Source organism: Microcaecilia unicolor, chromosome 7, assembly GCF_901765095.1.
Source record: "Microcaecilia unicolor chromosome 7, aMicUni1.1, whole genome shotgun sequence".
In the NCBI taxonomy this organism is placed as follows: Eukaryota; Metazoa; Chordata; class Amphibia; order Gymnophiona; family Siphonopidae; genus Microcaecilia; species Microcaecilia unicolor.
In genome coordinates this window covers 225,741,048-225,758,332 of record NC_044037.1, presented here as the reverse complement: position 1 = coordinate 225,758,332, position 17,285 = coordinate 225,741,048, and the positions used below count along the sequence as shown (strand labels likewise).

The 17,285-nt window shown below is 45.4% G+C and overlaps 1 protein-coding gene across 1 annotated transcript in view; it reads left to right on the top strand.

The window, feature by feature from the left end:
- The window catches only part of RAPGEF4 (Rap guanine nucleotide exchange factor 4), a 298,747-nt gene that overhangs the window by 116,570 nt on the left and 164,892 nt on the right, over nt 1-17,285 (top strand). Inside the window, exons 5-8 of the mRNA XM_030210347.1 lie at nt 3,130-3,176; nt 8,651-8,704; nt 9,597-9,703; nt 15,409-15,530. Coding sequence (XP_030066207.1) covers nt 3,130-3,176; nt 8,651-8,704; nt 9,597-9,703; nt 15,409-15,530 — 330 coding nt within the window. The remainder of the gene's footprint in view (nt 1-3,129; nt 3,177-8,650; nt 8,705-9,596; nt 9,704-15,408; nt 15,531-17,285) is intronic.

Below are 17,285 nucleotides of genomic sequence, written 5' to 3'. Positions count from 1 at the left end.
AGGTGTTCACAATTTTTGTGGCGCCTTCTATAAGGCCCATACTTGCCTGCTGCACTATCTTTGATGGGCAGGGATCAAGTGAGCAGGTAGTTGGTCGAAGGTCTCTTAGGAGTTTGTCAAGGCTCTCTCTGTCATTAGGTTAAAAGTATTCCATCTGTCTTTGTTAGGAGGGGGCAAGTTTGTGCACCCCTAGTTGACTGGTTGGGCGCTGGGTAGGATTGCCTGTAAATCCTGGTGGAGACTTTTAATTTTGTTGGCAAAGTATGCAGCAAAATCATTGCAGTTCAGTTTAGACTGGGGAGGCTGGTTTTGTTGTGGGGGTTGCAGTAGGCTGTTTACTATACTGAACAGCTGCTTGGTTGAATTGCATTGAGAGAAATACTGTTTTTTTGGTTGCTGTTAAGGCTTGGCGATACTTTGCCATGTGCTTCCTGCAGTTTAGCCTGTCTTCATCCAGGTGAGATTTGTGCCATCTCCTTTCCAGTTTTCGTCCTTTGCGTTTAAGGATCCGAAGTTCTGGAGAAAACCAAGGTGAGCATTTGTGAGTGGGGCATAAGACCTTTTTTAGTGGTTTTGTTTTCTCTAAGGTCTTCGCTAAGTGTGTATTCCAGATGTCAACTTGTTCTGACACTGTTGTCTTTTCATCTACATGTGGATAGTCCAAGGCCTCTAGGAAATTCTCAGCGGTCAGCTTTTTTTTTGTCTCTGATCTCCTTCCAAGCTCTGGAGGTGCCATTTGTTTCAGGTGGTCACTTAGGGAGAATTTAATTAGAAAATGGTCTGACCATGATAGGGGTGTTATTTCAATACTGTTATCCAAGAATTCTGGGATATCCACCCCTTTGTAGAATACCAGGTCTAGTATGGGTTGGAGAATTGATCACCTGTGTAAATCCTAGTGCTGACATCGTGTCCAAAAAGGCAGCTGTGGTGGTAGTTGGGGTTTTGATGTGTAGATTGAAGTCTTCCATGATTACAAACCTAGGGTAATTCAGGGTCACTTGAGTAATCAGGTCTAGGAGTTCTTGCACAGATAATGTGTTGTTACGAGGTGCTCTGTATACCATGAGCAGCCAGATTGGCTTCTCCTCTTCAAGTTGGATTAAAAGAGATTCTGATCCATGTAGCTGGGGGATGGATAATCTGCGCAGTTTGATTGTGTCCCCAATAAAGACTGCTACCCCTCCACCCTGTCTTTCTGGTCTTGGTTGATGTTGGATGTTGAAACCTGTTAGGCATAGTTCAGCCAGTGGTAAACCCCCACTTTCATCTAGCCAGGTTTCACTTATTCGTATGATGTCAAGATGCTGTTCATTTATGGCATCATGGATCACCGAGGATTTCTTTGCAGCTGATCTGGCATTCACCAGTTCTATAGTTCCCAAAGGTGGTCTGGGGGTGCTGTGGGTAGCTTTGGTGTGACAATGAGGTGATCTTTTAAGTTATGTAGGTGTTTGACCTCTTGCACTTTTGCCTTCTCTTTGGTTTCTGGGGTTTATGGTTTCCTCTCCTACACACCACTGGGATGCTTGCATGACACATTTTTGTGTCAGAAGCTAGTTAGGAAAAATTTCACTGGGTGGCACTGCAATCCATTCTTTGGAGTACACTCTGTAGATCAGCAGTCTTCCTAGTTGGCAATGCAGGGTTAAGGCTTTAATAGCTGAAAGAACAGACCTTTTAACTTGTAAATTCAGACCAGGCCTGTGAGATCAAAGTCTTCCATCAAATAGAGAAACAAATGGCTGCACTTAGCACTTCTATGTGAAATTATTGGAGACAGTGCATAGGTTTCCTTTAGTTTTAAGGAATTTAAAAGATTCAGAGTTATGGAAGTAGATTATGTAGTTAAAATAAATTTTTTAACTCACGGATTGCAGGTATGAACTTTAGAGTTTCTGGTTCTGATATCCTTGGATGGTCCAATTGATGCAGGTTGCTGTAGGCTTTTTCTTTATTTTCCCAGAGGAAGGATAGATGTAAATAATGTTTCACTCTCCAATTACATATACATACTATCCTGCTCTTCAGGTGCACATTCACACGTATGTATACATCATAGTCTTGCTCTTCAGATATATATACACACACACATATGTGCTCTCTCACTCTTCAGAACCACATATACACATACACACACACTTTGTCACTCTTCAGATACATGCACACATTTTGTACTTATATACTGCAGATTCTAATTAAACCCAAGACAACAGCATTTAAAACACTCACCTTCCCTCCCCTCCTGCACTCTTGAAAGGGACCCTTAGACTCATTTCTGTAGTGCTGCACAGGGCCAGGTCTATCATATATATGGAAAAGCGTGAAATAAATAAACGATAATAATATCTTAGAACAGCATTTTGATTTTAAGCTTTATCTGTCTTTCTATGTACCCTACCAGCCTGTGTGAAAGTGCAGTTTAAATCTTACAGTGCATAAAGGCGATTCTATAAGAACGCTCCTATTTGAAACCTATTTTATGAAGCAGGGGTTGGGACATACCCAGTCAGTCTGTTTTTCAGGATATCCACAATGCTTGAGAAAGATCTGCATATAATGGAGGCAACGCATGCAAATCTTTCTTGTGCATATTCATTGTGGATATCCTGAAAACCTTACTAGCTGGGTGTGTCCCAAGGATTGGACTGAGAACCCCTGCTATAAAGGAAAGTGGGCACTTGCCTTCCAGTATAGAATACCAGTGTAACCAAGTACATACACACATATGTGTTTAGGAATGAGCACTTAAGCCAGTCATAGAGTAGTATAAATGTTTGTGCGTAAATTGGACATCCAATCTTATATTATTCTATAAGTTACACAAGTTAGTGCATGCTCTGCCCAGACTCCACCCATGTGAATGCCCTCCTGCAAAATACACACTGTTGAAGATATGTGCAAGCTTATAGAATAGCAGGAACTGGATTAATGTGTTCACATACAGTGTAAATGTTTAGAATATGGGTATTTATTCAAATATATCTACTCTGTTCCTTGTAAATTTACCACCCATATATCACACACATTTTGAATAGAATGTCTTGCTGAAAATTATGGGATGACAATGCCACATCAAGTGGTAATCATTCAAGTTGTCCACTGTAATATCTCGCTTATTTCTTCTAGGGATGTCTGATAAGGAGATGATGAACACTCTCAAAAATTGCAGTAAGGTAAAACCAGCACATAACTATTTGTAGAATATCACTTCACCCTTTGCTGTAATAAGCAATATTATTTGCTATAGCTGCTTAGTTGTCTTATTGCAAAACAGTATAAAATGAGTACATATGTAACCCTTTGCTAACTGGTAAGCTTTAGGGTGGGTTACTTTATGGAGTTTTGGACTGGTGTTTGAAGGTCAGAGTCGGGCCTAGCAAAGCTAGGAGGCTGGCTGGCACTTAATCCACACAATCAGCACACTCCTTGCAGTCAATAAATTAGGCCCTTAGACACCCCGTTTAAGAGGCTTGGAGCAGGGGCTAAGCCGCCCCAGCACCAACTACAAATTTTCCTGCCCACCGGATGACTGCCTTCCTGTATTGCATTGCCCTCTGTCACTCCTCTATCCTGCTGCCGCCTCATAGCAACTATTGACTCCCTTTCTTCTGTTTCCACCTCTGCCAGGTCTGCACTAGCAACAGGGGTGGCCTAACCATTAGGCCATCTGAGACGGGGGCCTCAGATGGCGCTCTTTGGGGAGTGGCATCTCCCCACTCCTTCTTCCACCCCGTTTGCGGCATTTACCTGTTGTTTCATCACGTTCCAAACGCCAGAGGCAGCAGCAATTCCCATACATTGCCCTGCCGCTGACATCTGCCCATTACTGTGACTGCCTGTCTGATGTAACTTCCTGATTCGTCAGAGGTGGCCGCAGTAAAGGAAAGAGGCAGGTGCCGGCGGCAGGGCAGCATATGGGAATCGCTGCTGCCGATGGCTTTTGGAATGTGATGAAACAGCAAGGTAAATGCCACAAGCAGGGTGGAGGAAGGAAGGGGGACAGAATCTCGGCCCAAGAGGGGCAGCATCTCAGCCTAGGGAGGGGGCAGCATCTTAGCTCTGCCTCAGACGGCATCTTGCCTTTGGCTGCCCCTGACTAGCAAACAAGGAGCAAAAACATATAGGACTATGGCTGTCCCTGCACCACTGCTTCTTCCTCTGCCGATCTCGGAATTTATATCATAGGACGCAGGACTGGCACAGGAAGCAGTAGCGGGGCAGAGAGAGCCACGGTTCTGTGCGTCTTCACTCCTTGTTTACTAGTATGGAACCAGCAGAGGTGAAACGGGAGGAAGGGAGCCAAAAGTTGCTGCATGGTGGTGGTGGTGGGGATTAGGGGAGTGAGAGAGAAAGGAGAATGTTAGCTTATGGTTGGTGAAAGGAGGACAGAAATGGGGCAAGACTGGATGGAGGGGAGAGAGAAAGAGAAAAAAACAGGGTCAATGTTAGATGGGTAAGACAGTGGTGGGGCAATACTGGATGGGAGGGGGGATGAAGACAGCAAGAGACAGTAGAGAGGAGAAATACTGCATGGGGAGGGAGACAGAACTAGAGAGGGGCAATTCTGTATGGGAGAAGATAGAGACAGGAGCAGTGCTGCATACCAAGGGGAGAGAGACAGACAGGCAATGCTGAATGGTAGGGAGAGAGGAGGAGGGGGGAGAGACAGAGAGGAGATGTTGGATGGTGGGGGAGGGGGAGAGAGAGTGGAGGTGCTGGATGGTAGGGGAGGAAACAGAGAGGAGAATCTGGATGGTGGTGGGGGGAGAGAGACAGAGGCAATACTGCATGAAGAGAGAGAGAGAAAGAAAGACAGGGGTAATACTGCATGGGGAGAGAGAGAGAGAGAGTCAGGATGTTGCTGAATGGTACAGGGGCAGGGGAGGAGAGGGGAGATAGAGAGACAGGGGCAGTGCTGGTGGGGAATTGATTATTTATTTATTTATTTATTTTATTTATTTATTTGTAGCATTTATACCCCGCTGTTTCCCGCTCGATAGCAGGTTCAGTGCGGCTTACATGGTATGGTACAAAGTAGCACAGAGTTAATACAAGGTATGGAGCAAAGTATCCGAGATGACTTGGAGGGGAATAATCGAACGGCGCCGGCGATATATTTTGGCGGTGCCGCAAACAGCTGGCCAGACCCGTATTTTCGAAAAAGATGGCCGGCCATCTTTTGTTTCGATAATACGGTTCCGGCCACCCAAATGCCTTGGATTTGGCCGGGGTTTGAGATGGCCAGCTTCGTTTTTTAGCGATAATGGAAAGTTATGTCAGCCAACTCAAACCCCGGCCAAATCCAAGGCATTTGGCCGTGGGAGGAGCCAGCATTTTTAGTGTACTGGCCCCCCTGACATGCCAGGACACCAGCCGGGCTGCCTAGGGGTCAATGCGGTGGACTTCAGAAAAGCTCCCACGTGCATAGCTCCCTTACTTTGGGAGCTGAGCCCCCCAACCCCCCCCCCCCCCAAAACCCACTACCCACAAATGTACTACACCCACTAAAACTGCTCCAGGGACCTGCATACAGCCTCTAGGACTTATTGCTGCTGTATAACTTTGGCACACCAGTTCACACCTGAAGACTAATCTCTCTGAAATAGTCCTTTCTTGAAATATGCACGTTAACTGCAGATCAGAGGTTGTGCCCCACTGGCAAAGAGTCCCCTGGTACTAAGATTAGCAGTAGGTCAGAGCTGGCACAATGGTGTAAAATGCCCTCTTTCAGCACCATTCAAGGTAATAACTAAGTTCTGTAACTTGAGTAACACAGGAAAGGGAACTAAAACTGGCTTACAAAAATGGCCACTACCACATGGACTACAACAGGAAACAAAACAGGGCACACTCTGACCCAGTAAGCAGGGGGAAAGCACCAGGGGAGTAGAGCCTACCAACTACCAATACCTACACCCACCACAATGAATTGCTGATGTGACTCTGCAGTGCAAATAACAGAAAAGGTGTCACACTCACCCCAGAGCCACATCACAAGCAGGAAAAGGCTGTCGGAGGACAGAACACATTCTACTGTCATGGAGGTGGGTACGACATTTGAGGCTGGCATACAGGCTGGAAAAAAAGTGTTTAAAGTGGGGGGTTTTTGGTGGGAGGGGGTTAGTGACCACTGGGGGAGTACAGGGAGGTCATCTCCGCTTCCTTCCGGTGGTCATGTGGTCAGTTTGGGCACCTTTTTGAGGCTTGGTCGTGAAAATAAAAGGACCAAGTAAACCTGGCGAAATACTGCTTAACGCCGTATTTTTTTTCCATTATCGGCGAAAGCCGGCTATCTGGTAGCCATGCCCATACCCGCCCATGTCCCGCCTTTGCTTCGCCGCCGACACACTCCTTTGAACTTTCGCCGGCGAGGCGACGGGAAAGTGGTGATGCTGTCAAAAAAAGCAGCTTTCGATTATACTGATTTCGCCACTTTTCCCAGATCGCCGGCCATCTCCCGATTTGTGTTGGGAAATGGCTGACGATCACTTTCGATTATGAGCTGGTTTGTTACATAGAGTAGGTCAATAGGAAGAGATGTGGGGAAAGGATTGGTGTTTGGGTAATACTAGTGTTGTGGAGTTGGCTTCAAGAGTTGGGATGATTATATTTTGTCCCCTTGCATTGATGGGTGTCGAGGGAAGTGGCCAAGGAACCTGTGCTAAACCCTGCTCTCCTAGCATTGAGGTGCAGTGTTTGGAGATCTAAAAGAAAGACAGGAACACTCCTCTCTCCCCCTCTTGGGTTTGGCTATTTATACTACCCAGATTTCCACTCCAAGTGATATTTTCCCACCATGTCAGGAAGGAAGGAAAAACCCCTATTCTGGAAACTGAGGTATGTGAAAAATGTCAGAACTCCTTTATTCCAGTAGAGTAAATAAAGATTCCAGCACCGCTTAACAGACAGAACCTTAGTGGTCGCTACAAAAGTTTAGATGGCGCCAGAGCTTCTGTTCAAATTATATTGCTCTTATAAACCAGGCTATTCCATGTCTCTGAGAACTCTAGTTCAAGATTAGTGGGGAAGATCCAGTTAGACTAGGAAAAATCCTGGCATCAATAAACATCTTATTCTCTTCAGCAAACCTGGTTCCGTTACAATTTGGGAGGAATCTAGTGCTTAACTTTTCCCTTCATGTCCTCACAATGGTGAACTCCAGTTTGACTCTAGTAATAGTTCCTTTAGCCTGAAAGGAATCAAGGATTTGACCTCTTCTTTCTTAAAAAATCAAGTATAGATTGATTGGAGCTAGCACATTACCATCTAGTTTCAAATTTACCTTTTCATGGCCCAGATTACAGAGACAGTGATAGCCAGTTAGATGAGTTTCTAAACATAAAAATGCTTTCCATCTCAAACAATCTGTTTGTGTGGGTGTACTCCTGAGGAAGAAGTGAAACGAGGTCCCTCGTCTTTCACATATATTAATTTTATTCTATTATATAAATAGCTTCTCTGTACACTATCAAATATATTTTTGAAGAGCTATTGTTTTGGCACATGAGAGATGGAAAATAGGCGTGGATGTACTACTGAGCTAGTTTGCTGACATTACTGTAGAAGTCTGCCCAGCACTGTTCTTGTACTAAAAGTTCTGAAGCTAACGTCGAAGCCCCTTAAAATTTACACTCCAGCCCACCCATATCTATTCAGTTATGATCAGGGCGTAGACCATAGAAATCTGCCCAGCACTGGTTTTGCTTCCCAATTACCGGTGTTGCCACCCAATCTCCACTAAGATTCCGTAGATCCATTCCTTCTAAACAAGATTCTTTTGTGTTTATCCTACACATGTTTGAATTCTATTACCATTTTCATCTCCACCTCCCGCGGGAGGGCATTCCATGTATCCACTACCCTTTCCGTGAAAAAATACTTCCTGACATTACTCCTGAGTCTGCTCACTTTCAACCTCAATTCATGTCCTCTAGTTTCGCCTTCCTGAATCCAGAGAAGGTTTGTTTGCAGATTAATACCTTTCAAATATTTGAACGTCTATATCATGTCACTCCTATTTCTCCTTTCCTCCAAGGTATATGTGTTCAGGTTGGCAAGTCTCTCCTCATACAGTTTGCAACGCAAATCCCATACTATTTTTGTAGCTTTTCTTTGCACCGCTTCCAGTCTTTTTACATCTTTAGCAAGATATGGCCTCCAAAACTGAACGCAATACTCCAAGTGAGGGCTCACCAACGACTTGTAGAGGGGCATCAACAGCTCCTTTCTTCTGCTGGTTATACCCCTCTCTATGCAGCCTAGTATCCTTTTGGCCACGGCCGTCACTTTGTCACATTGTTTCTTCACCTTCAGATCCTCAGGCACAAACACCCCAAGTTCTCTGTCCTGAAACAAGCTTACTAATCTCTCCCCTCCTATTCTGCTACTTCCAGCCTTCATTTTCTATTGATTTTTTTTCAGTCTGTATATGATCATCAAGATGAGTTGTTATTGTTTAACATTTACATTATTTTTTTGCATGATTTATGTTCTTTCTTAAACTTGTATAAAAATATTACTTTGTCCTTTGGGCATTTAGTTTATTGGTATAGTATTTCTTTTAAGTTCATTATTAATTTTGTACAGTTTATTTCTGGTGGTTTATTTTATAATTTCTTTGCTTGTTTCATTGCATTTTATTTTTCAGACACCTCTCATTGAACACCCTATCCTGCTTCGTCCTGCCAAAACCATTACTCAGGTAATGGGATGTTAGTGTGTAGCTAGTTTCATTAGGGGCCCTTAGTACAGTGAGGCGTTGTACCCCCTCAAAATGATGTTCAGGGTTCCTTTTACAAAAACGCTCTAATCATAAGCATGAGCTAAATGCTAGCGTCGCCCATAGAAATATATGGGCAACTCTTACATTTAGCGCTTGCTTATTTTTAGTGTGCACGAAAAACACTAGTGCGCCTTTGTAAGTGCTCCACCCCCCTCACCGAAATGGCCACGCGGCAAGTGGTTCACTTGCCGCACAGCCATTTCTTTAAAAGAAAAAAGACAGCTTTTTAGCCACTGCAGTAAAAGGGGGCTTCACTGCGTCAAAAACACCCACTTTTACTGCAGTTTGTTAAAAGGACCCCTTAGGACAGAATATCATTTTTTCCTGCAAACTGAGTCCTAAGGGCTCCTTTTACCAAACTGCGGTAAAAATGGTGTTTTTGATGCAGCGAAGCCCCCTTTTACCGCAGTGGCTGAAAGGCTGTCTTTTTTTCTTTTAAAGAAATGGCTATGCGGCAAGTGAACCACATGGCCATTTCGGGGGGGGGGGGGGTGGAGCACTTACCACCACCCATTGAGGTGGCGGAAAGGGCTCTCGCGTTAACCTACCAGTAACCGGGCAGCATGCGACACTGCCCGATTACAGCTCAGTAAACACTGGTGCTACAAAAATAAAAATATTTTTGTAGTGCTAGATGTTGGGTACGCAGTCGGGGCCTTACCTATTTAGCAGAATATATAAAACGTGCAACAGAGAAACAGCTGTGTTAAGCAGTAGCTTTTTAGTGACATTCTGACTTTTCACAAAGCAGAAATATTATATATTGATATTTAACTTGTTATTTCTTTCTTTCTCAATTTTCCTCCTAAAGATTCCATCAGAAAGAATCTTAAGGGCTGGAAAGATTTTAAGGAATGCAATTCTTTCTCGAGCTCCTCATATGATAAGGGATCGTAAATACCATCTGAAGACTTACAGGTGAGCAGGTACTACACCTTTTCCCTCCCTAGCATTCACCCTACCCACCTTAGCTCCCTTCCAACCACCTTTCAGCATTCACTCCCTTTCCCTCCCTGGAAATCATTGTGGCCTGACTGGATTTCTGAGTTACTTCCTCTTTCCCTCAGCTACTAAGGAAGTTCAAAGTCCTGCAAGCACAGTCCCATCTAGATAGCAGGTGGGTTGGGGCAGGGAGCTGAGTGATTCTTCTGTGCTGTAAGACAGGTGAGGAAGGGCAGAGCAGAGAAAAACCTATGTTGCCTGCTCTAGCTCCTCTCTCCTGTCTTTGTGGCAACCAGGCTCTACTAGAGAACTGGAAGAAAGGAGCTAGAACACGAAGAATTGGCTCATCTCTGCTCCTCACTGCTACTCTGCAGGCTTCCTCCTCCAGCTCTTTCCCTTCTGCAGTGGCGCAGCAAGGGGGACCGGTCTGCCCCGGGTGTCAGCTCAAGGGGGGTGCTCCCTGCCAGCTCCCCTCCCCCGGGTGCAGCACAATGACACTCCCCCCTCGGCGCATCAACACACCCAGACCCAGTGCCTACCTTCAGCTCCGTCCAACCAGCTCCCGCACCCTACCTTTAAAGAAATCTCAGAAGCCGTGGTGAGGCGCAGCGCCTCGCGCCTGCATGTAAAAGAAGTGTGGATCGTCTCATCGGGCCTTCCCTCACTCTGTCTGTCCCACCCTCCGCTGACGCAACTTCCTATTTCCACAAGGGCGGGACAGAGTGAGGGAAGGCCCGATGAGACGATCCACACTTCTTTTACATGCAGGCGCGAGGCGCTGCGCCTCGCCTCGGCTTCTGAGATTTCTTTAAAGGTAGGGTGCGGGAGCGTGTTGGATGGAGTTGAGGAGGGTAGGCACTGGGTCGGGGGGTGTTGATGTGCCGAGGGGGGGGGTGTCATCGTGCTGCACCCGGGGGGGGGGGTGCAACGGCGAACCGCCCCGGGTGGCAGCCCCCTTGCTACGCCACTGCCCTTCTGTCCTCAGAACTGCCAAATTACCCAGTTCTAGGAGTTAAGCTTTTTTACCAGTCCTACCTTTTAACTTGTATCCCAAAGCAATGTGACATTTGTAGTCCCTAATTCTACTCATTTCAATCAGTGCTGCAGTTCTCATAATGCATCATGATATGGTTGTTAGAAATCCAGGATCGGCTAAAAACCTGTCTCCTACACTACGATGCTCTTCTCTGTTTTGACAGTGGAAGTTTATACCTTATATGAAAGTTTTTTTGTAACAAACTATCGACTTTACACAATCAGCTATACATCATAAGACTCCTGAAGAAGGCGTGAGCTAGCGCCGAAACACAGCTGTGTTGAGTCGAGTTTGTCACTGTTTTTCTTGAAATAAAGGTTTGATTTTCAACATACGTCTACTCCGGTTTCTTGGAGGAGCCAACTTTTCCTACTCCTTGCTTTGTGCACTTTATTGCGTAGAATGTTAGCGTACTTCCACCTTTTGGGTGGTATTTCCCTTTTTTTCCCTACAACAGGGTACCTTGGCAGCTCTTCCTGGTTCAGTGGCATAGCTACAGGTGAGCCTGGGTGGGCACAGGCCCACTTTGTCTGGCCCCTAAAATAGTTCAGTGGCAGCTGCCTCGCTCCCGTCTCTTTTTCCTCTACCCCAAATCTGGCATTTGCCCACTGTGTGCAGCTGACAAGATTACCCTCACCCGTGGCCCTCTGTTTGGCGTACTGCACGATCATTGGGGAGGAATACTTGTGGTAAGAGTCCTGTTTAGCATGCATTTGCATGCTAGTTGCGGTCAGAGCCAGCGAGCACATTGTTTCACGCGCTCGGGGGCTCTGATCATGGGGCGGTAGCAAACGCAGGCGCTAGTATGGAGCTTATAGCCTCTAGCACCTGCGTTTGCTTCTGATCATCGGCCCATTAAAAAGCTTTTTTGTTTAACCACATGCTCATCTGTGTGTCTCAGCGATTGCCTCCCCGACAGAAGAAACATACCCATGCCACCTCCCTTTACCCTCATCCCAGCACTTACATACTACTGGCCAGTTTTATCCATGCACACAATGGCTGTGATTCCGATGCTGACCACAAACATGCAAGTTACATCCAAGGAGATACGAGCCAGAAAAGACTCACCAGTATGACTTTACTAGATATGTCATTTTTGTTTTTTATAAGGGAGCAATGCATCCATGACAGAGTTTGAATTTGAGTCTTATATGCAAAAAGATGCAAAAGCTTGGGAACAGTTCGAATTTGGGTTCAACTCCATTATGATCAAATATAATGCTGCTTTTTTTAACCACGACAAATAGTAGGTGAAATAGAAAAATTCTTAAAAGACAATTCTATAACTGGGCACCTGCAGTTATATGCACCTTGCATGTGTGTTGCACAGAAAAGCACCACTTGCACACGTTGTTGCACTACACACTATTCAATTAAATAACACGTAACTGCAAGGGAGGTGTACATAAGCGTGTCTCCAACCTATTTATACAGCTCATAGAATACTACATGGTACACTTAGGCATGTCCATTTATACCTGCCATTGAGCTGGCATACAGCTTCGACTCTTCTCACTCCTTCTCTTCACATATTCAACAGACTGCTAAAACCTGTCATTTCTTTCTCTATAATATTACCAAAATCTGTCCTTTCCTTTCTGAGCACACTACCGGAACCCTTATCCACACTCTTATCACCTCTCACTTAGTATATTGCAACTTGCTTCTCACAGGTCTCCCACTTACTACTACTACTACTACTTAACATTTCTAGAGCGCTACTAGGGTTGCGCAGCGCTGTACAAATTAACAACTAAGGATGGTCCCTGCTCAGAAGAGCTTACAATCTAAAGGACGAAATGTCAAGTTGGGGTAGTCTAGATTTCCTGAGAAGAGGTGTTGTGATTAGGTGCCGAAAGCGACATTGAAGAGGTGGGCTTTGAGCAATGATTTGAAGATGGGTAGGGAGGGGGCCTGGCGTATGGGCTCAGGGAGTTTGTTCCAAGCATGGGGTGAGGCGAGGCAGAAAGGGCAGAGCCTAGAGTTGGCAGGTTTCAATGGCAGGTCTCCCACTTAGCCATCTCTCTCTTCTTCGATCTATTCAGAATTCTGCTGCACGACTTATATTCCGCCAGTGTTGCTATGCTCATATTAGCCCTCTCCTCAATTCACTTTACTGGCTCCCTATCCATTTCCGCATACAGTTCAAACTCCTCTTATTGACTAACAAGTGCATTCACTCTGCAGCTCCTCAGTACCTCTGCACTCTCATCTCTCCCTACACTCCTCCCCGGGAACTCCGTTCACTGGGTAAACCTCTCTTAGCTGCACGCTTCTCCTCCACTGCTAACTCCAGACTTCGTTCCTTTTATCTTGCTGCATCATATGCCTGGAATAGACTTCCTGAGCCGGTACGTCAAGCTCCATCTCTGGCCGTATTCAAATCTAGGCTAAAAGCCCACCTTATTCACTTGTTCAGTACCCATGTTTTATCATTCCCACCTTAGTAATTCCCTTATCTCTTATTTGTCCGGTTCGTCTGTCCTAATTAGATTGTAAGCTCTGTCGAGCAGGGACTGTCTCTTTATGTCCAATGTATGGCACTGTGTATGTCTAATAGTGCTATAGAAATGATAAGCAGTAGTAGTATGGTCGTGCCTTAATGTAGGTGTGTCAATATCGGTTTATGTTAGTATTCTATACCAGCATTTTGGTGCCCTGCACTGCATTAGATTACTTAATCATGGGTACCTTCTTATAGAAGTGCCCTCTTAAGGCAAGATTCTGTAAATGGTGTCTAAAATATAGGCACATACACAAAAAGCACATATAAACCACACCTAATGTTACGCATGGTTTATCGAATAGCACACAGGGTCAGGAAATGTGCCTACATTTACACCACTGAAAACCTGGTGTAAACCCACTCCTAAATGTAGGCAAGTACCCCTGAATTCTATAACTACATGCGTAGATTTGACGAATACCCCCAACACACCCACACTCCTCCCATGGCCGTACCCCCTTTTCGGGTACGCACGTTCAAATGTATGTGTGCCGCTTTTTAGAATATGCCTAAAAAGAAGCATGTGTAAATTCCAATTATTGCCAATTAGTAGTGATAATTGGTTGTTATTGGCCAGTTATCAATACTGATTGGCTCATTACTTAATTAAGGTGCACGTGTAAATTGGGCACATACCCGATTTAACACATGCACCTTGCCATGTTATATAGAATCCAGGGGTTAGTGTTTTACTATAGCTGTCTGCCAAGCATATGAAGGGCAAACCTATAACAAGGCTCCCATAATAGTCTAAGGGGTCTTTTACTAAATTGCGGTAGGGCTACCTTGTGGGTAGTATCAGAGCTGCCGAGAGGGGGGCAGGGGGGGGCAAAATTCCATTGGCCCGGGTCTCCAAAGGGGGACCGGCGCCGGGGTCAGGCCGCCGGCGCTGCAGTTCCCGGTCTCACCTGCCTGTCTCCTTGGCTCCGGGCCCCCTGCATTCGAAGCGGCAGTCACAGATTGCCTTCCTTCGGGCCTTCCCTCCCTGTGTCCCGCCCTCACGGAAACCAGAAGTTACATCAGACGAGGGCGGGACACAGGGAGGGAAGGCCCGAAGGAAGGCAATCTGTGACTGCCGCTTCGAATGCAGGGGGCCCGGAGCCAAGGAGACAGGCAGGTGAGACCGGGAACTGCAGTGGTGGGGGTGGGACGGGGGTGGCAGCGGCGGGGGGGTGGAGCGACGGGGCAGCAGCGGCAGGGGGAGCGATGGGGGCGGCAGCAGCGGGGGGGGGGGGGGGGGGGGGGGAGGCGGGGCGGCCTTGCCCCGGGCCCGGCCTAATCTCTCGGCGGCCCTGGGTAGTATGCGCAAAATCGACCCTGCCTGGTGATAGTTCAGAAGTTGGTGTTCAAAGTTTCCTGTGGTGGAAAATAGTTTTCTATTTCCTACTGGGGGGGGGGGGGGGCATTCCTGGCTCTAATCAGCAACACGACCACATTGCTGCGTGCTGCCTGATTACTGCACGAGCAGCGCATGAGCCCTTACTGCCAAGTAAATAGGTGGCGGTAAGGGCTCAGGCAGTAAATAGCCGTGCTTTACTTTTAATATTAGCGCTCGGCCATTTACTGCCCCATTTTTAAAAAGGCCTTTTTACCCACCGTGGTAAAAAGAATGGCCCAGCACGTTCCAATCTCACGTGCTACAACTACAGCAGGCCACATTTTACTGCAGCTTAGTAAAAAGGGCCCCTAAATCTTAACAGAGAATCCAAGAATCTGGGATGTAGCCTTTTTGAAATTTTATCAAATAAAAAAACATGTTTTGTCTAAGTAGCTAGATCTGGTGGATATGAATTCACAATTTCAGGAGAGATTCACACACTGTGATGAGTATAAATCATATTCAGGCTAAAAATATTCATGCGGGTCAACACATATGACTTTTTGATTATAAGGTCCACTGTAAAAAAAAAATGATGCTCTCACATATATACATTTCTGATCATGTGACCCATTATTGAAAAAACTTGAAACACCCTTGATGTACAAATCCCCAGATGAGTGTTCAAATATTGCCTGTTCAGCTGTAGTAGACTAGATCAGACAATGAAAATTACTGTGACTTATATAGTGATTTTTTTTTTAAAGAAAGTTTATGCAATCTTTTTTGACTAGCCTGGTTGCATTTTTCTTCCATAGACAGTGCTGTGTAGGAACTGAACTGGTAGACTGGATGATGCAGCAAACCCCCTGTGTTCATTCAAGAACACAGGCCGTTGGCATGTGGCAAGTATTGCTTGAGGAAAGTGTTCTGAACCATGGTAAGAATTCAGCTGTACTAAGCTATTAATGTTTAGAAGTCTCTTAGAGCATGTCTGTATCTTTGAGCAGAAAAAAATATTTTTATTTCATTGCACCTATAGGAGAATAAAACATTATGGCCTATATATCCAAAGAGAATCCACTTGCGTGGAGAACTCAAGAGATCCCACGAAGAAACTCAAGTCAAGGAGGAGAGTGGGAATGAAAACCAGGGGTTTCCAGAGACAGGACCACAAAATGATTTTCAATAAACACTGTTTCATTCAAGATCTTGTGTGGTCCTGTCTCTGGAAACCCTGGTTTTCATTCCCACTCTCCTCCTTGACCAGATTCTATATATGGCACCTAAAAAATCTGCTCGGTAAACATTTCCGCCTAAGCGTATTCTATAAGCAACACCTAGATTTAGGCACAGTATATAGAATATGCTTAGTTGATATCCCTGCGCTTGAAACTATGTGCATCCATTTATACCAACAAAACATGGCGTAAATCCCTGCAGGTAGATTTACACACACTGGGCCATATTTGTTTTTGTTACATTTGTACCCCGCGCTTTCCCACTCATGGCAGGCTCAATGCAGCTTACATGGGGCAATGGAGGGTTAAGTGACTTGCCCAGAGTCACAAGGAGCTGCCTGTGCCTGAAGTGGGAATCAAACTCAGTTCCTCAGTTCCCCAGGACCAAAGTCCGCCACCCTAACCACTAGGCCACTTCTCCACAACATATGTAAATTTTGGCACATCCATGAAAAGCCCATTTCACTGGCCATAGCAACGCCCCTTTTGAATTGCATGCATTAGAATTTAGGTGTAGTTTATTACAGAATCTGCTTAGTAAGTTATGTGCATAAATTCTAATTATTGCTAATTAGTGCTCGTTATTGCTTAAGTACTGTTAAATACGCTGATTGCCTTGTTAAGTCAATTAAGTTGCGTGCATTGTTACAGAATATGCCTGGATTTCGGCACTATAGGCATGCTATATAGAATCCTGCAGTATGGGGCTTATGCACTAGAACTTATGCTAAAAATGTTAGGGAAAAGGGAGCCTGCGCTGGCGTCAGTGCATGTTTTTCATATGCGCTGAGGCCCCCTTTTACCTCGGTGGGTAAAAGGGAAGTCTCTCTTTCATGCAGGAAATGGCCATGCGGCAATAAAGCACTTGCCATGCAGCCATTTCAAGGGGGAGCCCTTACCGCCACCCATTGACGTGGTGGTAAGGGCTCCCACGCTAACCCGGCGGTAACCGGGCAGCGTGCGGCACTGCCTGATTACCACCAGGTACACTCTGGTGCTACAAAAATAAATATAATTTTGTAGCCTTGGATATGACTGCAGTGCTTCCTGTTTAGCGATTGGTAAGCCCACGTTGGACTTACCACTGCATGGTATGCAGTTTTTTTTTCTAATGTGGCAGTAGTTTGCATGCTGATTTCTGCATCTTGGAGGTAAATTTTTGCACAAAGTGCACGTTAGAAACTGTGTAGTCAGTGGCTCTAACATGCATCTTTCTGCATCAACCTCTTGGTAAAGTTCTTATTTCTCGTATCTGACTCATATTTTCATGAACATTGGGATATTCCATCAGTAAAACATTTTAAAAAACTGTTGTGTGCAAGTAAAGGTTTCTGTACTTTTAATCGCTGTCTATTTAAACATGTGACTGACACGTCACTGAGGAGATCTTTTACTAAAGCTTAGCTCGAGTTATCTGCAGCAGGGCCCATTTTATTCCTTTGGGCCCTGCTGCA